General features: G+C 38.3%; 2 protein-coding genes across 3 annotated transcripts; both read right to left on the reverse strand.

Moving 5' to 3' along the window:
- Positions 1-8,491: 8,491 nt before the first annotated feature.
- On the reverse strand, positions 8,492-11,856 carry LOC127633518 (aquaporin-8-like). The gene is made up of 5 exons (XM_052112682.1): positions 10,911-11,856; positions 10,401-10,527; positions 9,999-10,213; positions 9,343-9,477; positions 8,492-8,774 (listed from the first exon to the last, which is right to left on the reverse strand). Exons 1-5 carry the CDS (start codon positions 11,165-11,167, stop codon positions 8,732-8,734), a joined length of 777 nt encoding a protein of 258 aa, XP_051968642.1. The 5' UTR covers positions 11,168-11,856; the 3' UTR covers positions 8,492-8,731.
- A 1,102-nt stretch (positions 11,857-12,958) lies between these two features.
- Positions 12,959-23,062, reverse strand: LOC127633595 (leucine carboxyl methyltransferase 1-like). Of its 2 annotated transcripts, none has more exons than XM_052112810.1 (11): positions 22,663-23,062; positions 22,172-22,263; positions 21,967-22,088; positions 21,707-21,783; positions 16,064-16,125; positions 15,864-15,966; positions 14,665-14,785; positions 14,157-14,258; positions 13,572-13,663; positions 13,350-13,447; positions 12,959-13,260 (listed from the first exon to the last, which is right to left on the reverse strand). In XM_052112810.1, exons 1-11 carry the CDS (start codon positions 22,746-22,748, stop codon positions 13,238-13,240), a joined length of 978 nt encoding a protein of 325 aa, XP_051968770.1. In that variant the 5' UTR covers positions 22,749-23,062; the 3' UTR covers positions 12,959-13,237. The 2 variants fall into 2 exon arrangements, with proteins under 2 accessions (XP_051968770.1, XP_051968769.1); XM_052112809.1 differs by having other exon boundaries at positions 12,959-13,274.
- Positions 23,063-25,104: the final 2,042 nt, after the last annotated feature.

Here is a 25,104-nt window from a genome sequence, read left to right on the forward strand (position 1 = left end):
TCAGGTGGGCGGCCAGGTGGCCAAGGGGACCAGAACAGATCAGGCGGGTGGCCAGGAGACCAAGGGGATCAGAGCAGATCAGGTGAGCAGCCGGGAGACCAGAGCCGATCCGGGAGACGGCCGGGAGACCAGGGCAGATCCAGGAGACGGCCGGGAGACCAGGGCAGATCCGGGAGACGGCCGGGAGACCAAGGGGACCAGAGCAGACCAGACAGGTGGCCAGGAAACCAAGGGGACAAGAGCAGACCAGACGAGTGGCCAGGAGATCATGGAGACCAGAGCAGATCAGGCGTACGACCAGGGTCATGAGGCCTGGGAGGTGGCCGTAGGACGTGGAGTGGGTCAGGGGGCCTGAGAGGCGGCCGTAGGACGGGGTCTGGGTCAGGGAGGCGGCCACAGGATGGGGACTGGATCAGGGGGCCGGGGAGGCGGCCACAGAACGGGGACTGGATCAGGAGGTGGAGCCGCTGTAGGAGTCTCTGGGGCGGAGCCGTGGAAGACTCTGGAGGCAGAAACTGGGGAGCAGAAGCCTTTCTTCTTTTCTTCCTCCTCCAGATGGTCGAAGTTAGCAACGCTGGCTCTGGGACAGACGAGGCTGGCAACGCTGGCCCTGGGACGGAAAAGACTTGGCCATGGCAGGTGTGGGCACTGGCTCGTTGGCCGTGGCAGGCGTGGCTGATGGGTGGCTGGGCCTTGGGTCTGAAGTGGGGCTTGCGTTGTCCTCATTCACAGGGCCGACGGTGAATGGAGAGTTGCAGCTTACCAGCACACGCTCCACATATCTGGCGAAGTTCCCTCGAGGACCCTCCCCAGACATCTTGGCCTAAGTCGCGATGTTGAGTCCGCCATAGTAGAAGGCACATAGGCTAACATCTGGGTAGTGGGTAAGGTGAACCAGATCTAAAAACTCACGAGTGTGGTCCTCGAGGGAGCGATTCTCCTGTGTGAGGAGAAGGAGGTGAACGGCTGGAAGATACATCTTGTCTGGTCAGATCTTCTGTGACAAGGCAGTCGAGGAATGTGGATCTAGTACACAGCTTTATTAACAAGAAAAAGCAAACAAACTCGAGAAAACCAAAACACAGGGAATCAAGCACAGATCATGAAACTAAACATGCAAGAACTGACACAGGACACAGGGAAACCAAGGGCTTAAATACACAAGGGAACAAACAAGGGAACGAGGAACACCTGGGGAAACAATCAGGGAATGAGAAATAATCAGGGAGAACCAAACACGGAATAAAACTACAAAGGACAACAAAACTAACAGTAAATAGGGACTAAACAAGAATTTCAACATAAAAGTACAAAAAAAAAGGCAACAGGGAATATGACAGCTATGGCCCTTATGATGATGATGATGATGGTGATAATGATGATGATCATGATCATGACAGGCACAATGAAGTGTTTGTGCAGCAGTCTACTGTACTATCTACAAAATGTATCTGAAAAGCAGCATAGATATTTCATGAGGATACACAGGTTATAATGTAAATATAATTTTAAAAATCAAGTGTAATATGTTTTATATTTTTGATATTTTTGAAATGATATTGTAGGCAATTAGATTATTTCTGTGAGAATTAAATTGTGCCCTACTCATGCTTAAACAATAGTATTAATAATAATAATAATATAATAATAATAATAATAATACATACTGATGTCATTTATTGGATTTAATGGATTAATAAGAAGGTTTTCATAAATTTTCTTTGGACTGTCATAAAAGCGTGCATCTAGAAATAATTTTGATATGGTTACTTGACAAGTTTAATTTAGTATAACAGATCAGAACAGGGGCATGTCCAGGATTTTTTGACAGGGTTGGCAAGAGTTGAGTAAGGGGTTGCATCCAATGGTAAATGGTCAACACTTAAATACCGCTTTTTTAACCTTAGAGGTTACCAAAGCGCTTTACACTCTGTCCCAATCACCCATTCACACACACACACGTCGTGTGGGCCGGGGATCGAAGATGAATATAATAGTTTAAATCAGGCCAGCTGACAGTCTTGCCTGGGCCCGGGACAAGATAATCTTAGATGGGCCCCCCCATGCCCAGATCTCTCCTTTTCCCTTGCTCTTCCTCTCCTGTTCCCCTCCTCCGCTCTTCCTCTCCTGTTCCTCTCCTCTGCTCTTCCTCTCCTGTTCCCCTCCTCTGCTCTTCCTCTCCTGTTCCCCTCCTCTGCTCTTCCCCTCCTCTGCTCTTCCTCTCCTGTTCCCCTCCTCTGCTCTTCCCCTCCTCTGCTCTTCCTCTCCTGTTCCCCTCCTCTGCTCTTCCCCTCCTCTGCTCTTCCTCTCCTGTTCCCCTCCCTCTGCTCTTCCTCTCCTGTTCCTCTCCTCTGCTCTTCCTCTCCTGTTCCCCTCCTCTGCTCTTCCTCTCCTGTTCCTCTCCTCTTCCTCTCCTGTTCCCCTCCTCTCCTGTTCCCCTCCTCTGCTCTTCCTCTCCTGTTCCCTTCCTCTCTTGTTCTTCTCCCCTCCTCTGCTCTTCCTCTCCTGTTCCCCTCCTCTGCTCTTCCTCTCCTGTTCCTCTCCTCTGCTCTTCCTCTCCTGTTCCCCTCCTCTGCTCTTCCTCTCCTGTTCCCCTCCTCTCCTCTTCCTCTCTTGTTCTTCTCCCCTCCTCTGCTCTTCCTCTCCTGTTCCCCACCTCTGCTCTTCCTCTCCTGTTCCCCTCCTCTGCTCTTCCTCTCTTGTTCTTCTCCCCTCCTCTGCTCTTCCTCTCCTGTTCTCCTCCTCTGCTCTTCCTCTCCTGTTCCCCTCCTCTGCTCTTCCTCTCTTGTTCTTCTCCCCTCCCTCTGCTCTTCCTCTCCTGTTCCCCTCCCTCTGCTCTTCCTCTCCTGTTCCCCTCCTCTGCTCTTCCTCTCTTGTTCTTCTCTCTCTCTCCTCCCTCTGCTCTTCCTCTCCTGTTCTCCCTCCTCTGCTCTTCCTCTCCTGTTCCCCTCCTCTGCTCTTCCTCTCCTGTTCCCCTCCTCTGCTATTCCTCTCCTGTTCCTCTCCCCTCCTCTGTTCTTCCTCTCTGACAGAGCTACCAAACTCAACTGTTTCTGTCAAAGATAACGCATCACTCTCTCTGTCACCTGACTGCAGCTGGATCTCTCTCCTCTCTGTCTCATCCTCTCTGACGGAGCTACCAAACTCAACTGTTTCTGTCAAAGATAACGTGTTGTGTCAGGCTCTTATACTAGAGATGCACCAATTACAATTTTCTAGGCCAATTCTGATTTTAGCCGATTCCGTTGTTCTAACCACTTTACAGCAGACTTCCATTTTTTTTATTTTATAAAACACCATATACTTTTACCCAAACTGAATAATAAAAACACGTTTAAATGGGTACATTTTCTATAAATGTTTTCATTTTTTTTTTCTGACATAGCCTACTGCAGTTCTTGTTAAAACATACTAGACATGCAAAATCTGTGCATTTTGGGCACTTTTTGTGTGAAATCATATTTATTTTTTGTCCATCAAAAGTGTGCTTTCACTTTTAATTAAGCATGAGCAGCGCAGCAAAAATAGACTCGGATCTGGCCCATTATCTGTTCACCGATGCCAACAGTGACGCATTTCAGCCGGCTTTTTATTTCTCATCTCCATAAATATATCTAGTAGTAAAGCTAATGCAAGGGCTAGAAATCAATGAATTCTTTGCTAATACTTCCTCGTCATCATGGAGAGCGCAGTTCGCACCGCTTTCTCCTTTCCACAAGCGCGTGCTCTCCCGTGGCGTCTGTCGTTGCTATGCAACAATGAACTTGCGCGCCTGTAAAAACGAGCGCGCCGCGTCGCTATTATGAGCTAATATCCAAAATATTTCCATATGTGTCTCTTTCCTCCTTTCTTATCAACAAGTGGATTTACAGCCACCACATCAGCAGCACCGCCGGTCGCAATGTCTCAGCACTTTTATGAAGAGGACGCAACTGCACGCGCTTCGGGCATGCACGCGCATCAAGTACCGGGTTTGAGAAAACCTGGTACCGTGGCGTGACGTTTAAAACAAAATTAGTACCGACTTGGTACCGGGTCTTTGACAACACTCATAAACGTTGGCTGCGCTGTTTCTTACCTTGCTCTACGTTGACTTTACTAACGTTAGTTCCAGCTTCTCCGTCACCACCTTTTTTAAAATATTTGTTTAGGACATCTCGAAGGCCTCTATTTTCTTCTTCCCTTCTTCTCTTTCTTTTCTTTTCTGAGCACCAGACTTGTGCTGACCGGACATTTTGATCGTAACGTTAGCCTACTGAACTTCAAATCAAATGACAACATCAAATTTTGATCAGTGGCCAAACCATTTTTGTTTTGGGGGTGGGCGGGGGTTCTTGACCACTATTTCAAGGACAATTAGGAAGAAAACAAATAAAAAGCTTTCATGTAACTCAAATATTAGATATTTTTTCCACAAATATGCCTATTTTATTTATTTTTTAACAATTATTCCATAATTTAATGAGGGCCCAGTTCTGGGCCCCCCCTCCTACCCTGGGCCCGGGACAACAGACCCGTTTGTCCCCCCCTGTCGGCGGGCCTGGTTTAAATGAATCTACTCCCCCAGGTTATTGTTATAAACACAAGCCTCGTCTGAAGGGTCGAGGAGGAGGTGTTGCTACAATTTACAGTGAAGTTTTTGGTGTTACTCAGAGGACAGGATATATGATATATAAATGTAAGTCTTTTGAACTAATAATGTTTAATGTTACACCGTCAGATATAATTAAAAAAACTATGTCATCTTTTACCCCTGCTACATTTTATAGATCACCCGGGCATTATTCTGATTTCCTTGGTGAATTTCCAAATTGTTTATCAGATCTTGTATTTACTGTAGATAGATCTTTATTTGTTGGTGACTTCAACATTTTCATAGATAATGAAAATTATACATTGGGATTAGCATTTATCGATATTCCAATTTCTCTTGGAGTCAGACAAAATGTAACAGGACATACTCATCACCATAATCATACACTAGATTTAATTCTGTCATATGGAGTTGATGTTGATTATATAGAAATTCTGCAGCAGAGCGATGACATCTCGGATCATTACCTCGTCTCTTGTATGCTGCAATCAGCTAACGTTATTCATTCTACACCACGCTATCGTTCAGGTGGAACTATTCTTTCGACCACTAAAGATATCTTCACCAATAATCTTCCAGATCTGTCTCAAACACTCAGTAAACCCCAAAGAAGAACATGAAATTACAGAAAATATAAATACAGTAATTTCACTAACACTCTTGATATTGTCGCCCCACTTCGATTAAAGAAAATTAAAGAAATAAGCCCTGCACCATGGTACAATGATCACACTCATGTTCTCAAGAGAGCAGTTAGGAAAATGGGGCGCAAGTGGAAGAATACAAAATTAGAGGTATTTCACTGTGCATGGAAGGATAGTGTCTGTAGATACAGACAGGCACTAAAAGCTGCCAGGTCAGCATATTTTAGTAAACTCAGAGAAAATAACCACAACAATCCTAGATGTTTATTCAGTACTGTGGCTAAATTGGTTAGGAATAAAGCCTCAACTGAACCAGATATTACGTCACAGCACAAGAGTAATGACTTCATGAATTTCTTTACTGATAAAAGTAATTTTATCGGTAATTTTTTCATTGTTACATTGGCTACCTGTTAAATTTTGTATTAATTTTAAGCTTTGAATGGTCTAGCTCTGCAGTACTTAAGTGACCTTCTAACACGCTATATTCCGTCTCGTTCGTTACGATCACAAAATTCTGGCCTGTTAATATTCCTAAAATATCAAAATCCACAAAAGGAGGTAGATCCTTTTCATATTTGGCTCCTAAACTATGGAATAATCTCCCTAACACTGTTTGAGATGCAGACACACTCACTCAGTTTACATCTAGACAAAGAGTCATCTATTTAGCCAGGCATACACCTCATTTATCCATCAACTCAAATTAGGTTGCTTTAGTTAGGTCTGCCGGAGCCAGAAACATTGATTGTGATCTATAACTCTGGAATAAATTGAATGGCATCTATATTAATATTTATATTATTTGTTTCCCTGTCTCAACTTCGGGACTCCTATCCTGAAGTCACCAGAACCGGCTGGATCTAGCTCCATTCCAGCTTCATGTTGGACTCCAACGTGTCGCTGTGTGATGATAATAGTAGCCGGTGCCAAACAAACATCACTTCAGTCTATTACGATGGACTTCAGAGGATGAACTAATGCCAACTCCAACCATAAGACATGGGATACTTCATATGCCACTGCCTGAACCTTGGACATACCCCACCACAAATACTGTCCAGGTTGAACTGCGATGCACCTCACTGATCTCTGCCTGCATCACCTCGGTCTATTGATGGACTACACTCTTGAAATGGAATACATAAACTATCAATTAATTGCCAACAAAAGCCTTCATCAGCCAGCCAACAAGGACAATTGCATCTGTGTGAACTTCTGCAGTTATTCTAGGATGGACTTCAATGACATTTGTCATTAATCTTACAGTTCATAAAAAAATCGATGTTTAAACACTGACCCTTAACACTTACTTTGTTTAATAATTTTAAACCATGACTTTAACTATACATAAGTAATATTTACATTATATTCATGATGTTAGCCAGAGGGGAACTGGCCCCCACAGTGAGTCTGGTTTCTCCCAAGGTTATTTTTCTCCATTAATTAATCATTTTAAACACGATTAACGATCCTATTTTATCTAATTACAAAATGATGATTTATCGACATTATAGACATTACAGTTGTATCATCTGTTAATGCTGATCTTCTGTAAAGCTGCTTTTGTGTGTTGTGAAAGGCGCTATACAATTAAAAATGACTTGACTTGACTGTGTTCCTGAAAGAAATGGCTCTATTTGTTATTCACACATTTGACATGGCAGCTCCCAGCACACCTCCGATAAGCTGACTGATAAAGTAAGAAATGACCATCGTTAGCTGCATTCCACCACATAAATTGATAGCAATTGAGAAAGGAGGGGTTGAAATGTGATCCGCTGCAAAGAAAAATTACATTCAAGTGAGCTCATTTGTGATCAAATCAATTTCAGAGCTATTTTTGAATTATAGGACATCAAGCAGTTTGTCATATATTAATGTAACTTAAGTATACTTTAGGGGATTATTCCTGCAATTGTTTTACTGCAATCTTCTGTTTTGTCAACCAATCAAGAAATGATATATATATCAAGATCATTGTACACTAAAACAAAGAAATGAATTGAACTTATATTATTATGTCTTTCAAATCATAAAGTAATGCATATTCCTCTTAAAAAGGCAAACCAAAACACAAAAATCTCCAATATTCTTTCTTACCTGATTTTTGCCATACATGCTACCAACACAGCTACAGTACAGCCAAACCGTGCACCAGCGCTGGCTGTAGCCTTCCTGCTGCCTCCACATTGTCAATCACAGACACACAGCCATTGAAGACCAAAAACGTCATGCCCACCAGCTCAACAACAAATGTCTGAATGACTCTCTCATACTTGACCAGAGGCTTGGGTGTGTTTTTATTCAGCAAGGTTTTGTCCAACTTGTCAAACTTTTCTGCTTCCATTGTTACCTGGGCTTGCACACCATCAAGTACAATAAGTAACTGACTGTGCTGGGCCAGCTAGATCCCTCTTTTTCTGATAAGGAAGCCAACATTTCTTGATCGACCACGAATCACTCTTTTATCCCTGAAGGTGTGATGCATTGCCATGTAGCTTGAATGATTCAGCAATACATACAATCAATCATAAGTTTTAGGAGAGATTGGACAGATATGATAAATATAACGTCCACTGTTCTGTATCATTCTTTAACGCATATATTATGGCTGGAATGAATGGAAGGTTATTCACATGTTTATATTCACATCAATGCATGAGCAATAGACAAAACTATTGTAGGATAATACAGTATGAATATGTTCTTCAAGCAACACACAACAACTTTTTGAGGATATTTATAGAATTTTTTACTAAACATGCACCAGTCTGAGCAAGACATATTTGTTTATTCCCATATCAGATGTATGTTATATCACCAGTTACATTTGGCCTGATTTTCTCTGACTATGAACTCTGTGTTATTGATTATTTGATGTCAAGTGGATCATAAATGCCTGGCCTTGGGTGAATATGCTATCAATCCAAATGGCATAATAAAACAACCAATGGAATTTGTAAAATATCCATGGTGAACTTTGAGCTGAAATTTGATAAGAGTTGATGGATGTATCATAAATTCAGTTAATATACTCTGGATATCTTTGAAGCAAGTAACTTAAAAAGAAATTGATCACATCTCTCAATCAGAAGGGATTGATTTGAACACTGAACCTGTACGTAAGGCCCTGATATGTTGTATTTCAACTGTTATAATGGTAAAATGGTTTAGAAAAATAATTTCTTCATTCTTGTTTTGGGGGTTCTGCATATTTACATATTTCAACAAAGTAAAGAAATGCATTCAGGCAAGATCTAACAAAAGACTGTTTATTAATATAAAATATTGGAAAACATAATGGCAGGCTATATAAAAACTAAAACATTTAATAAATTCTTAAAAGATACAATGAAGCAGCAGAATACTAAAAACTTTAGTAGAGTACACTAATATAAATGCTGAACAATATCACACAATGCTTTACATAACTACAAGTTATCTTGAATTAAAAGCTTTAGGCATGGGATCTTCAGAGGTCCCACCTCCATCATTTAAAAACAACACGGATCTTCTTGTCTCCCATTATCAACCTAGAATGAATCAAAGAATTTATTATAATACTCAGAATGTAATATCAGATATAATATATCAAGATCAAAAGCACAGTATCAAATTGTAAACACAATATAATAATTTGTAATATAGATAATGTTTTTTATCAATTTTAAATTCCTATTTCAGTTTTAGCAGTACTGAAATTCAGTAAACATAATATGGGTCAAATTCAATAAATAACATATAAATCATAATATCTGGCTGTTCAGTCCTCAGAACACTCGAAAAGTGCTCTCAAACTTAACACATGTCATAGGAGAGTGTTTCAAATCTTAGTAGTGCAAAATAGATAATTTAATAATGATAACTCTTTCTAAAGAAATGTGAAGTACACATATGAGAATCCATAAATAATGTTATGCACTACATACCCTAATGATGTGCAGTTTGTCAAGATAAAATTTGCATTTTATGGTTGCATTGTGCTATTAGTCTATTAAAAATACTATGACAAAGGTGATATATTAAATTACATTTCACTCTCTCTAAATGCAGAATAGAAAATAATTCACTGTGTTAGGAAAAAGTGAGTTGCAAGAATACCTCACAAAGCTGACAGTGACCAAAGACCCAGTCAAAGGTCCCACCCAATATATCCAGTGGTGGGTCCAGTAACCAGACACCAACGCTGGCCCAAATGCCCGTGCTGGATTCATACATGCTCCAGAGATTCCACCCCTTTTTGACACATAAGGCAAATAAGTTACAAATGTATATCTGCAAAACACTATACTATACTAAACTGAACTTTTATTTTTCTTTTAGAATTAACTAATTAACTAACTATCTGGTTACACTTCACAGTTATTTGTTAAAATAAGTTAATGCTTTAGGTATCATGAACTAACAATGAACAATATTTTTGCAGCACTTATTAATCTTGGTTAATGTTAATTAATTGTGTATTGTTTCTTCGTGTTAGTTCATAATGCATTAATTAATGTTATGCAAAACTAACCAAAAAATAAATAAATATTAGTATATTTACTTATATAAACCAATGTTATAAACAAAGAATTTTAAATGCAGTAAAAGTATTAAACATTATTAGTTTATGTCAACTATTGCATTTACTGATCCTAACGAATACAGCCTTATTGTAAAGTGTTACCAAATAGATTAAAAAATATGTATATTGTCTTCTACAGTATACAGTATGTCATATTTATGTGCATTTGAATTAAATATCGGTTTCCTACCCAGCCAAGATATTTGCAGTCACAGTAAGTCCAATGCAGAAAGGAGCAAGATGACTTTGGGTCCTTCCATTTATAGCACCCATGCTGACAACCATGGTCAAGAAGAGTGTCATGATCATCTCTGCCACAGTCGCAGAGCCAATGTCATCAGTGGACTGAACTGCATTGAATGCTGCTCCAGATGCATTTCCATATGCTACGCTTGTAGTGACAGCCTAAAGAAATAAACAAAGGAAAAACACAAACAAACTATAGGGATCTCTTGCATCACTAAATAAGAGAAAGTTTCAATTACATTGCTGCAAGTGTAAATCCTTGTTTACAGCCATTTAGCAATAAGACTTAACCAATTCAAGTCACAAACTTTATTGCACATAGAGATACAGATGCTGACACACATACTTTGGCAAGTCCAGCGGCAATCAGTCCACCTAACATTTGTGAGAGCACGTATGGCACAAGGAGAATTAATTCCATTCCTCCAATGAGGTAAACGCACACAGACACAGCTGGATTAAAGTGACCGCCACTGGAAGGCAATATGACATAATCAATTAATGTGTAGACAGTCACGCAGAAATTACATGAGTTTTGTTCAAGAACAAATGACTAAATGTTGCTTTCTAAAATAAATAAAACAGGCTAACAACTGTAAAAAGAGTATATTCTTTATTATAAAAAAAAAATAAAAAAATTGAAATTCCCAGTTTTCCCTTTTAAATTGTTATTAAACATTTAAAAATAAATGTACATTTAAAAATAAATGTATATAAGCATTTAAATAATGTAATGTCTTTAGAAATGTATAAATAAAATGTATTTTTTATAAAAATGCAAATCCAGTGACATGATTCCTTTCTTCTGATTAAATAAGTTTAGAATCAAACAGAAAAATCCAAATATAACAGTTACCTGATTTCCCCCAAAATTGCAATTGCTATAGCCAGCGCTAGTCCATGTGCCAGGGCAGGCTGGATGCTCCCACTGATGCCAACGTTGCCCATGACTGACACGCAGCCCACAAACATGAAGAGAGTGGAGCCGAGAATCTCCGCCAGGCATGGCTGAATGTAGTGCTCAAAGAAGGACACCTTCTTGGGCTGATTTTGAAGGCTGTCCCCTCCATCGCCGGAGGCTACAGTAAAAAGCTCTGACTTTGAAGATGTCATTTTGTCTGTCTGAAACTTCAGGTACTCTATGCACACGTTTGGCAGCTTTGTACTGATAAAGGTGTATGGAGGATGGGGTGGGTGTAAGGCGGGCCGTCAGTCTCCCCCTTCATCACTCCCGGTGGCTTGGGAAAACACACTTAACAATTACAGTGGTAGAGAGCATTGTTTCAAGAGTGATGGTTTCAGGATATAGCTTATCATCCACCAGCCTGATGTTATACAACAGAGGACCATAAAATTTGAATAACCAACACTCATGTCACTCAAGGTCTGCTCTTCTTATGTAATTGAATTGTTCTAGGCTAATGCAGTTTCCCAATGTTTATAATTCTAATGGATACTATAGACTGCTCTGCATTTTAGTGTGGCCTTAAGCAATTTTGTCTGTCCAGAAGTTTGACTGCATGCACTTATCGCAGTTTTGCACTTTGCTTTCACTCTTTTGCAGTAAATCAGTGTTCCTGTGGCAATAAATAACAGCACAAGGTCGTTTTTGGTTCATGTTTCTCTTGAGGGACTCACTGACAGAAATAAATACAGAGAAAGACTGCAGGATGTCTGCATTTTGATGGCTAAAGAGGAAACTTTTCCCTTTTTTGCGTCTTTTAAATCACCTTTTGTTTTCCAAAACTACATCCTGGTCATTATTTGTGACTTAAAAACAGTCAGAGGAAAATAAATGACAAAACAAACTCATGATTTAAAGAGTAAACTCACATTTACAACATGTAAAAAGTGGGCAATTTACACCCATACTTATAGAAGTATCATTAAACTTACGAAAAGTAACATTTCCTAAGAGGAAAAGGGTATGCAGAAGAAAGACATTTTCAGTTTTCAGAAATCAAAGTTAGCATTTTACTTAAGGGCTGCTTGATAGAATTAATGCTGTCTAACAAGGATGATTTTTTTTCCAAGTAGTTTGATCCTATTAAGGGTTGTAAAAAGGTTGATAATGCAAAATTGTTTTATAATCAAAGGTGTTCTAAAGTGCAACAGTAAATCACGCACTTCAAGGTCTTTTTTGTTGCTGTTGTTTTTATTTTATTTATATATTTGTTTACTTTATCATCACCATTGCTGAAGAGTTAAGCCCATTAACTTATAGAGTTAACAAAAATATTGTTTCTGAGATCTTTTTAATATTTGATAATAGTTTAAAATATCTATGGCATAAATTTGTAAACAATTGAATTTACAAACAATACTTAAAGGGATAATTCACAAAAAGAAATTAAATTATTTTTTCATTTACTCACTATCATGCCATCCCAGATGTGTATGACTGACTTTCTTCAGGAGAACGCAAAGACTTTTAGAAGAATCTCTCAGCTCTGTAGGTCCATACGATACATTTGAATGGTGATCAGAACTTTGTAGCTCCAAAAATAACAAAGGAAACATAGAAATTATCCAAAATACTCCAGTGTTGAAATCTACGTCTTCAGAAGTAATATAATAGGTGTGGTTGAGAAACAGAACAATATCCATGTTCTTTTTTTACTTAAATCTTAACTTTAACTTTCAGATGTGAAAGGCACCACATGTGACTTTCAGCTGTAAAATTGAAAGTTAAAGTGGAAATTTAGAGTAAAAACATTTACTTAAATTTGTATCTCTTTCTATTACTTCTGAAGATATGGATTTCAACACTGGAGTCTTATGGATTACTTTTGTTTCCTTTATGTGATTTTTGAAGCTACAAAGTTCTGATCACCATTCACATGTATCGTATGGACCTACAGAGCTGAGAGATTCTTCTAAAAATCTTTGTTTGTGTTCTGTTGAAGAAAGAAAGTCATACACATCTGGGATGGCATGAGGGCGAACTATCACTTTAATGAACATGGCACATCACCGAGACATGCTGATCACATGGTACACAAAGAGATGGGCAAATCAGAAGCAAAGACACTGATATCAGGAGTCTCCATTTTTTATTGTGCTCAAAATGCTTTTTTTGGGGGGGGGGGGGGGTAGTACATATAATTGACTTTCCTTCCTCTACTTTGACGGTTGCTTATGATGTCACAGGCCGAATTTTCACAACAAAGTCTTTATTAATGTTTAAAACCCAATTTGCAAGAGGCCTGAAAAGAGAAGTCTGCAATTAATTACATGTGATGGCAACTTTTTCACAATAAAGAGGGGGGAGGGGGATATAGAATTAGTGTCTCACCTAAATTGAGCTTATCTTTTAATGCCCAGCAGATGCAGTAGTGTTGTAGAAGCTGTTGCAGAAGTTCCTTTTCATCTAAAAACTCCAGACCTTCAATTCTGTGAATGCAAAAACATGGAAGGTCACTGTAGAAATTCTGATGCCAACAAATCCTGGCAGAGACTGTCCTATTATGGTATGCTTGATAACAATGGAAATGAATGTTTGACTTGAGTACAATACCTGGCTACGTCTTCCTGAGGAAGCATGCTATAGACTGTAATCATGTCCAGGGCATTCACACTTTCCCAGCCTGTCGACAGAAAGCGTTCTTTCTGTTGAAACAAACATTGACCACTATCATCATAACAAATACATCACATTTTCATAAATAATCTGAAAACAAATCTTAAGCTATTAATGCAAAAAATTTATTAATTTATGAGCAGATATGCGGAGAAGGTACATAGTGCTTGAATCAAATCCAGAGGTGTCTGCTCAAGGTCACAATGGGTTAAGTCTGCGTTAACCTGTGAAACTGAACAGTGCTGGAAGCAGATAAAGTAAACAAACTCCAGCTTAACTGTGCTGTTTTCCTGACTCTTGATCACCCATTGTATGCTGAGCAGGAAAACAACTTTGCATTACAAGTAATATGCTGAGTGTTGTTTTGATTGTACCATGCGAGATGTAACAGTATTTCACTGTATGGGGTTGAACTATCATAGAGTTTGGCAGATCATTGCATGCTGTACTATTGCAATTAACTCTGAATAGAGAGCTAGAAAGTTAATGGTATTGGTAGCTTGAAATGTAAGAGTGTCATACTTGAGAGTCCAGCGACTGACACATATCCACCCCAGCCAGATTGCACTGTCGTCTCTGCAGATTCTCGATCATGATTTGCGCAAAACGATCATCCATGTTCACCTGAAAAGATCTGGACAGTTAGCAGTGCAGACAGGAGTCTACAGAAGAACTGTGGTAAAATTCTTTCTAGTTCATTGTTAATTTTATCTGTGCTGCAAAGGAAAAAAACAGTAACTACACATTTTGTCAAAACAGGGTAAATTAAATAATGTTAGACCAGGCGGTTTCAAGCTTGGATCTGTGCATAATCGGGCACAGCAAAGGTGCATGGGGGGGGGGGTCCATGGACTGCCAAAAATATTGTTAACTGAAGAGATTGTACATAATATAATATAAGACAAGTTTGGCTCAACTATGCTTAGATTCAGAGAAAACGGAGTGAGAATATTTGACTTAGTTACTGTGTTTTCACTCTGTAGAACAGTGTAGTATTAGGGAAGGTGAATTATTAAGGATATTAACTCGCCTGTTCGTAGTTAACGAACATTGCAGTGTGGAAGGTCTCTGAAACCCAGTGCAACAGTTTGGAGGACTGCTCAGGCGTCATGTACACCAGTACGCATTCTGACAGAAACAGAGTGGGCAAACTGGGTGGAAAGAAGAAGAAATACTGGGATAAAGGTAATAAACTATAATCTTTCAAAGGTGGCAAAGTGTCTCATTATAACACCCATCCTAGGATTAAGCTTGCTCTTAAATTTTAACTCTGAATTATACTTACTGCATAAAAGAGTAATTGTTTACAATTATAGTTTTTTGGCATCAGTTGACATACCAGGTGGGGCAAGAACATTTAGATGTTTTTTTTCTTATTCCTATTGGGAACATCATGATCAAATTGGCTCATGCACATTATAACAAAGCAAGAAGTCAAAACAGACCATTATCATAATATCTTAATGTACACAGTGGGAAATTACATTTTTGTGTGTGAGTGTTTGTATGCTGTGACAATAAGTTCCAGACCTTTTTATAGAAAATCTGAGACACTGATGGGATTTGCAGGCAAGCTGGCAAAAGCCAAGGCGCCAGGTTAGGGTGGACTCAACAGCTACTCAACAGGGGGACAAAAAAAAAACCTCCAAGGTAAGAGGCCTTGAAAATGATGCCATTGATGTCATATAGCTTATGGAACGGTAGCTTCCTTCAGGTCTCATCAGTTCAGATCAAAGAAAACGTGGTCTTATTGACGCATCTAAGGAAACTCTAAATGCTCCCAAGTGTACTATTGTCGTCACGGGTATCAACAGAGATGCACGAAACAAAACAACAGAAGCATGTTGCTCCTACTGGGACAACAAACAGGATGGGTAAACTCTACTTAGCAAGCACAGAATCTTGAATCATACAGTTTCTAGTAAATTATCTAAAGATGATTAAAATCTTCCTCTAAGTGTTTAACTTAGCAGCAGAATCATACATCTCACATGTAAATGAGGCAATGAATTAAACATGTGAAGCGTGAATGTTCTTTTTTATAAGACAAAACTGTAAATCACAACAGAATTCAGCGTGGTTCATTCTGATGTTGTAATTGTCATCACTATAAAAACATCTTATCAACTTTGATAATCAACTTGTTAACCACATAAAACAAATCCAGTGTAATTTAAAGACTGCAGTAACACTGGACATAAATTTCACTAAGCCAAGTTTGTAACATACTCTGGATTTAGCTGGAATTTTTTTAGTTTCTCCTCTAATGTTGGCAGGTCCCTGAGATCAGCACTGATGATACAATATCTGTCTGAATCCAGGCTGTGACCATCTGGAAAGCAACATACAGATATACAGACATATAAAAGATCACTATATCACAGAAACAAAGTAAAATGATCTGTAAAATAAAAATTTGGATTCAATACCCATAAGGAGTGAATCAGTGGAGTGCGTCTCAATCAAAGGTTTAGACAGTGGAGGTTTTGTCCTGTAAAAGTGGACAAAAAAAAAATAATAATAATAAAAAAATATGAATACAAATTAAACATCCTCTCTTACATTGCCTGTGCTGGCAGACAATGTGTCTTACAGGGGCATGTCTTACAATTTAGTTGACATTCATTAATTGCTTCCATGTGATCAACTCCAATTGCATTTTATATATCAACTGGCAAATGGATAAAGAAAAGCATTTAGCAAATGCCTTTTTTTATTTCATTAAAAAATAAAGTATTCTTATTTTACAGTCATTTAACCATATTTTTAAACATGAATTAATACATTTAAAAATATCTATATATTTGCCAACTTACTTATTTAGATTTTCATAGTTGAATTAAAGATTTTCATTGTTGAATTAATAAACTAATAACTAAGCCCTTTATGTTTTAAGTGGCACTCCTAGTTCTCAATAAAAGGCTACATTAAATGAATATTCCAGGTTCCAGGTAACCCAACTTGTGAAATGGATTGTTGTGAACTGCGTGCCAGTGATTGACTTATGTTATGTCAATAGCAATGATATGATAGTAAACAATACATTGTATTCTAAAGCCGATTTTAGTATTTCTTATTAATGATTAACTCTTCTGCTACAGGAACTTAATGCATTGTAATTATCTGAATATTTTTTATTATATATATATATATATATATATATATATATATATATATATATATATATATATATATATATATATATATTGTATTTTTATATTTTAAGATAACTGTATAATTATATATTTATATAAATATGTATAATCTTTATATATTGAATTATTGTTATATGAGGGGCTTTCTCAGCAAATATTTGTAAATACGATTAATCGCAATTAATTAATCGGGACACCATGCAAATGCAGGAACTGAGTTTGGACTCTGCGCCAAGATTAGATGTGCTGCTGAATCGTCTGCAATTACCTATTTCTCAGGAAAATACGTACAGTGGGTACGGAAAGTATTCAGACCCCCTTAAATTTTTCACTCTTTGTTATATTGCAGCCATTTGCTAAAATCATTTATGTTCATTTTTTTTCCTCATTATTGTACACACAGCACCCCATATTGACAGAAAAACAGAATTGTTGACATTTTTGCACATTTATTAAAAAAGAAAAACTGAAATATCACATGGTCCTAAGTATTCAGACCCTTTGTTCAGTATTTAGTAGAAGCACCCTTTTGATCTAATACAGCCATGAGTCTTTTTGGGAAAGATGCAACAAGTGTTTCACATCTGGATTTGGGTATCCTCTGCCATTCCTCCTTGCAGATCCTCTCCAGTTCTGTCAGGTTGGATGGTAAACGTTGGTGGACAGCCATTTTCAGGTCTCTCCAGAGATGCTCAATTGGGTTTAAGTCAGGGCTCTGGCTGGGCCACTCAAGAACAGTCACGGAGTTGTTGTGAAGCCACTCCTTCGTTATTTTAGCGGTGTGCTTAGGGTCATTGTCTTGTTGGAAGGTGAACCTTCGGCCCAGTCTGAGGTCCAGAGCACTCTGGAGAAGGTTTTCGTCCAGGATATCCCTGTACTTGGCCGCATTCATCTTTCCCTCGATTGCAACCAGTCGTCCTGTCCCTCCAGCTGAAAAACACCCCCACAGCATGATGCTGCCACCACCATGCTTCACTGTTGAGACTGTATTGGACAGGTGATGAGCAGTGCCTGGTTTTCTCCACACATACCGCTTAGAATTAAGGCCAAAAGTTCTATCTTGGTCTCATCAGACCAGAGAATCTTATTTATCACCATCTTGGAGTCCTTCAGGTGTTTTTTAGCAAACTCCATGCGGGCTTTCATGTGTCTTGCACTGAGGAGAGGCTTCCGTCGGGCCACTCTGCCATAAAGCCCTGACTGGTGGATGGCTGCAGTGATGGTTGACTTACTACAACTTTCTCCCATCTCCCGACTGCATCTCTGGAGCTCAGCCACAGTGATCTTTGGGTTCTTCTTTACCTCTCTCACCAAGGCTCTTCTCCCCCGATAGCTCAGTTTGGCCAGACGGCCAGCTCTAGGAAGGGTTCTGGTCGTCCCAAACGTCTTCCATTTAAGGATTATGGAGGCCACTGTGCTCTTATGAACTTTAAGGGCAGCAGAAATTTTTTTGTAACCTTGGCCAGATCTGTGCCTTGCCACAGTTCTGTCTCTGAGCTCTTCAGGCAGTTCCTTTGACCTCATGATTCTCATTTGCTCTGACATGCACTGTGAGCTGTAAGGTCTTATATAGACAGGTGTGTGGCTTTCAGTATAATCAAACACAGCTGGACTCAATTGAAGGTGTAGAACCATCTCAAGGATGATCAGAAGAAATGGACAGCACCTGAGTTAAATATATGAGTGTCACAGCAAAGGGTCTGAATACTTGTGATACCATGTGATATTTCAGTTTTTCTTTTTTAATAAATGTGCAAAAATGTCAACAATTCTGTGTTTTTCTGTCAATATGGGGTGCTGTGTGTACAATAATGAGGAAAAAAAATGAACTTCAATGATTTTAGCAAATGGCTGCAATATAACAAAGAGTGAAAAATTTAAGGGGGTCTGAATACTTTCCGTACCCACTGTATGTATGTGCACTTTGCACCACTTCATTATGCACCAACGCACAACACACCCACAGTTTGCGCACATACATGACAGATAGAGCAAACACTCCCACCCACACGCATTTGCGCAGGCACGAAAATTGCACTCAGAATTAGCATTCTCACAGAAATAAGATAAGACATAACGCTGTACACGGACGTTGCACATTGTGCTGCACCTAACGTGGTCATGAAAATAAGCCAGAAGTCTCATGAATAATTATGAGACATTGATGATGCACTATAGTGTATGGAAACATCATGTCCTGTATCATTTACTCGGTGTTGATTTCAAACCTGGAAGACAAAAATAGCCCCCCAAAAATCCCTAAATTATCAATTTTCCACCTAAAACTAAAATTAACATGTGCTAACATTGACTTCTATCATGTGCAACACATACATATGTAGTTTAGTGTTTCATGACCCTTTAAGTAATACCGTTTGATAAGTTCAGATACAATGTGTAAAGCAATATAACTTGAGCAAGAATGTTGTATGGTCCTATATCAGCACAGATGTGATGTCGGCCGCAGACATAATACTGAAGCTGTTAGTTTAACTGTAGTTTAGTAGTAATTCAAATGATCATGGAGTGAGAGACAATGCAGATGACTTCAAAGAAAGGTTCGATGACTGACAGACTCAAAGAATGTGAATTTAACTGGCTCGTCACAACTCATAAAAATTGTATTTTGTCACCACCTGCTGACTAAAATCTTTAATGTCACAGGGTTAAATAAAATACAGCACAGTGAAAAAAAGATTTGCCCCCACCCTGATTTCTTCAGTTTTTGTGGATATCTCATACTAAATTTATTCAAAAATTAAAACAAAATCTAACATAAAAAAGGCAATCTGAGTAAACATAAAATACAGATTTTAAATGATAATGTTATTTATTGAAGCAAAAAGTTATCCAAATCCAACTGGGCCTGTGTGAAAAAGTATTTGCCCCTCAGTTACTAAATCCCCAAATCTGTGAAACTGCATTCATAACAGGATTCAGCTGGACCAGACACACCCAGGCCTGATTACTGCCAGCCCTGTTCAATCAAATCAACACCTAAATAGAACTTTTTCAGCAGTGTGAAGTTGGCTAAAAGCTCTCATCCAGTAGCACATTATGCCAAGGTCGAAATAAATTCCAGAAATGATGAAGAAAAAGGTGACTGAAATACATCAGTCTGGGAAGGGTTACAAAGCTATTTCAAAGGCTCTGAGACTCCAAAGAACCACAGTCAGAGCCATAATCTCCATATGGAGAAAACTTGGCACAGTAGGAACCTTGCATTAAGTGGCCGAACATCTGAAATTCCTCCAAGAGTATAGCGACGACTTAAAAAAGTCAAGGACTACATCCAAGGAACAGCAGGCCTCTCTTGCATCAATAAAACAAATTCCTGACTATACTATCAGAAAAACATTGGCCAAAAATTGCATCCATGGAAGAGTGGTGAGGCGAAAACCACTGCTAACCCAGAAGAACATGAAGGCTCTTAAAACTTTTGCAAAAACACACCTTGATGATCCTTAAAGCTTTTGGGAAAATGTTCTGTGGACTGATGAGTTGAAAGTGGAACTGTTGGAAGACAGGGGTCCCATTACATCTGGTGTAAATCAAACACAGAATTCCACAAAAAGAACATCATACCTACGGTCAAGCATGGTGGTTCGTAGTGTGATGGTGTGGGATGCTTTGCTCCTTTAGGTCAAGGGTGACTTATATATTTGTTGTATATCTTATCTATAATAATTTAAGGAAACATGAATTCTGCTCTCTGCCAGAAAATCCTAAAGGAGAACGTCCAGTCATCAGTCCATCAGTTGAAGCTGAAGCGCTACTGGATTCTACAGCAAGACAATGATCCAAAGCACAGGACTTAGTCCACCTCTGAATGGCACAAAAGAAGCCAAACTTAAGTTTTGGAGTGGCCTAGACAAAGTCCTGACTTGAACGCGATTGACATTCTGTGGCAGGACCTTAAACGAGCAGTTCATACTAGAAAACCCTCCAATGTGGCTGAACTAAAGCAAATATGCAAAGAAGAGAGGGCCAAAATTCCATCACAGTGTTGTGAAAGACTCATCTCCAGTTATCGAAATGTTTGGTTGCAGTTGTTGCTGTTAAAGGTGGCACAATCAGCTATTAAGCTTAAGGGGCAGTTAGTTTTTCACATAGGTGATGCAGTTGTTGGATATATTTTCACAGCACTGTAGTTGCTTTTACACATCTGCGCTGCTCTTACGCTTCAGTTTAGAATGGCACGAACACAAGCAGAGTGATACAAACAGTAAAGCGTCTGAGTACTGCTGCTCTGAGACATCAGCACTCTTGGAACATCTCTCTTCAAATCAGATTTGAGGACCGGAACTAACTGTTGTATAAAATCATAATTTACAGGTAGAACAAAATTCTGACTGTTTGTGGTCAAAACAACTTTACTAACATCATAAGTGGACCTCAGGGGAAATAATACATTCAAAAATGCATGACATGACCCCCCCTCCCCCAAAGAAATGTAAAATACTACACTATATAATCCACATTGTACACACTGTAGGTTGGGATTAGAGTCTAATCCCAACCTACAGTGTGTACAATGTGGATTATATAGTATTGTCTAATCATTAGACAATACACATTACATATTATAATATCAAAATAACTTCCACACAAGTTCAGTTCATATAGGTCAGTATGAATTCAGGTGGCATAGATGGCATACTTTTAAACAATAATGAGTGCCAAATGACTGATACAATAATAACATTACAAAACAGATGACAGTAAGGTATTCAGTTTTTTGGAGTACTGTATTTAGAAAGAGGGTCTCAATTGAGACTGTCTCCCTCTTCAGGAATAAGGCTAAAATGTCATGGTAAGTATCCAAAAACATCCATGGTTGAAGCAAAAATCAATTGAGTAAAATAATTATTTTTTATAAATAAAAATACTACTAATAAAAGGGAGGGTACACCTTACTTGATGTGGTGTATTTTCCTGGCAACAATCATTGGGAAGTCAACTTCAAAGAACTTTTTAGGCATAATGTTCTCCTCCTAAGAATTCAGAAAAGTACATGAGTACACTTTTATTCTAATTGCTTAATAAGAGACTGTGTATGCATACTTATAATTCCTCATTAAAAAAATTAACCAGAACTAATTTCATTTACTTATGTTCTTAAAATAGCCAAATGGGAAATTAATTTAAATAATAATAAAAACAAATAAAAAAAAAACCTTTAATCTCCAAAACGTAGTATCCAGTCCTGCACCAAGATTCACCACCTGACAGTCACATTGTGTCTTCTTCAGAAAAGCATCCAGAAGATGATTCATCCCTTTGACACGACCATAATAACCTACAACACAATCAAAACACAGAGGTGAAATTCATCAAGTGCAACTGCAAACATTAACCAGAATATTTAAACAACAAACTTACCTCTGTTGATCTCAGGTGCTTTGCGTTCACCAGTTTGCCTGACAAAATACTGAATGTAGAGGTCAGTCCAGTAACCTTTACTCGTTGCAAACCTACAAACCAGAGAAAAATTATACGATTCTCTTAAATAAAACGCTTTTATTCTAGGTTAATGGCAAATAGCATTCCTCTTAGACACACACACACTATATATATATATATATATATATATATATATATATATATATATATATACACTTTAAACTGACAATGGTGAAATTCTGATTAAAACATATTTTAAACTAAATTGCCAGTAACATTGTGCATAACCACAATATCATTGAATCTGAGGTCTAATACTTTGCCCATTTGGTTATATTGTAATGGTCATTAACATTACTATGTGATAGAATGTAATAAATTAAGCACAGCCCTTAGTTTAATGACACACTCATTTGATAACAAAAATTGCCCTTCCTTTTATTCTTGGTTGTGTTTGCACGGGATTCTACCTTTTACATGTTGATGCATCGTCGCAGGTTGCTCTGACCGCTTCATCAGCAGTGTCAGAATCTGTATATGGCTGCTTGGATGCCATGAACACTCTCAGATTGTAAGCAACGTAAGAATGTTAATGCAGATAAATACACTGCGTTAATTACACATGCCGAATGCGTGTACATCCGAATGCTATATGTTAGCTAAACTGGCCCGGCTTCGAAAAACGCAGCAAGCAAAGTATCAATAGTTCATTGTCGAGATATAGACAACTTCTTTAAATAGCTTTTTCAAGCAGATTTATTAGCATCACAAATACTTCGTTTTACAGCAACACAACAGAACGACGACTGAAGAAAGCTCTGGTTGACAACCACATGTTTACGTCCTTTTCCGCTGACACACCTCTCCCACAATGCATCGTGACGAGACCTTACTGCGCATGTCAGTAATTTTGTTTCACATTTATGTGTTACATTCACATTGGTTAATGTTGTTCAGATGTTTACACTGAAGAGATTGCAAGTCATATGAAAAGTCTCTCTGTAAATATACAGTAAATGTATTTTAGCTCTCAACTTAAAGTTACAATCCTGAGCCACTCAAGTTAGCGATAACGGAAAAGTGTCACGTTAGCACAGATTTTATTTTATTTTCTTCTTCAACACAGTACAGAGAAAAGATCACCATACAATTATTTGAGAGGCTGACTGAAGGATAAGAGAACAGAGAAAAAGGAAGAAAAACATTAAGCCAGGGTTAGGGTTGTTTGTTATAACAAGAGGCTGATTGATAAATAAATACAAAATTGTCATGTTTAAAATGTTTATTTTTCTCAAATATAATGTATATTATTCAGACGCACGCTACTACCGATATAATTAGCTAAAGTGTTAACTTCAAGGGATAGTTCACCCAAAAATGAAAATTATCTCATAATTTACACACGCTCATGCCATTCCAGATGTATATGACTTTCTTTCTTTTTCAGAACAAAAACAATGTTTTTCAGAAGAATATCTCAGCTCTGTTGGTCCATTCAACGCAAATCAATGCAAGGATGCCTGGCTGCAGCTTGCAGAAAGGGGCGGGTCAACACATTGGGCGTTGCTAACACGTGTCACTCCGCCCATAACTTGCTCTCATTGGCCCGGTCATATTTTATTGGTGTACATGATAGGAAATGCGTTTTAAAATAGTGTAGCCCGACCATTTTTATTATAGTGCTGTGGCCCCTAAGTTATATTATATTGTGTTGTACCTCAAGGTTCATTGCAAACAAATGTTTTAGGAGTCTGGCTGAGCAGCCTTTTTTTTTTCAGTCGTGTTGAAAGTGGAGGGCACTTATCCTACTATGGCGAAGATTCAACTCTAATGCGATCGTAGTCCGTGTTGAAATTATTAGAAAAGATTCACAAAGCCATCATATTGCATGGTTAGAGAAATTAATTAAGAATTTAATTAATTATAAAATATGTTAATTTTTTTTATATCATAGAGTGAAAATGAAAAAAGTGTGTCAGTGTTGTTATAATAATAGAAATATTTTAATTTATAACCCAACATAAGGGTTATGAAACCCAACAGCGCCGTCTACTGTAATTTATCTGTAAACTACGCTCCAAGATGTAATATAAACATATTTTCAAATATCCTAATATTTGGGACAGAATACAAAAACCCATGTGGTTCGTTCGTTCATTTGTTCATAATGTCTGGTATCTGCCATAACAGCTCGTCATCGTGAGTGATTATTTTGCATTAATAATAGCTTCTTTCATTGACCAAGTTTGTTTTATGCACGCCGTCTGCATCTGCTCGATCTATTGATTCGAATTTAGTAATTTTAATTTATGCAATCAATAGCAAACAAGAGGCTGATGAACTGATGCAAACTGTTATGCCATTCTTGTGGTGCTTTCTCTCGGATTCTATATTGATTCATATTAATTTCTTTGAAGGATTGTAAACGATTATCTCTCCTCCTCGCTCCACAAATGTGTGCTCCGTTATCTCGTCTGCCTAAAAACTACCTTCTCACATGCACAAATTGACATGCACACAGAAACCAATAAATAGTCTGTTACAGTGAAAAATAGGGAATATTGCATCAGGCACACATGAGCACATGATTTTCAGTTAGCATTTGTTTAATAATTTATTTCACGTCAGTTTCATCCTTTATAAATCCCGATATATCCCTAATTTAGGATTGAATATAACATACAAGCAAGCACTATAATCAAATGGTTTGCCTCAACTATTCAATATCTCTCAAACATTGATAACACACCAGCAACTACGACCACATCTCCTATCAAGTATGTCTATTAAAGATGAACGAGCCAATGAAACTATGTTATGGGCGGGACGACACGTGGAGCTCCGCCTCATTCTGCAGGCTGTAGGCAGATCCTTCTCAGTGAATCCCCACCTTTGACCATCCCGACCCAACC

This window comes from Xyrauchen texanus, chromosome 40 (assembly GCF_025860055.1).
Source record: "Xyrauchen texanus isolate HMW12.3.18 chromosome 40, RBS_HiC_50CHRs, whole genome shotgun sequence".
NCBI classification, from domain to species: Eukaryota; Metazoa; Chordata; class Actinopteri; order Cypriniformes; family Catostomidae; genus Xyrauchen; species Xyrauchen texanus.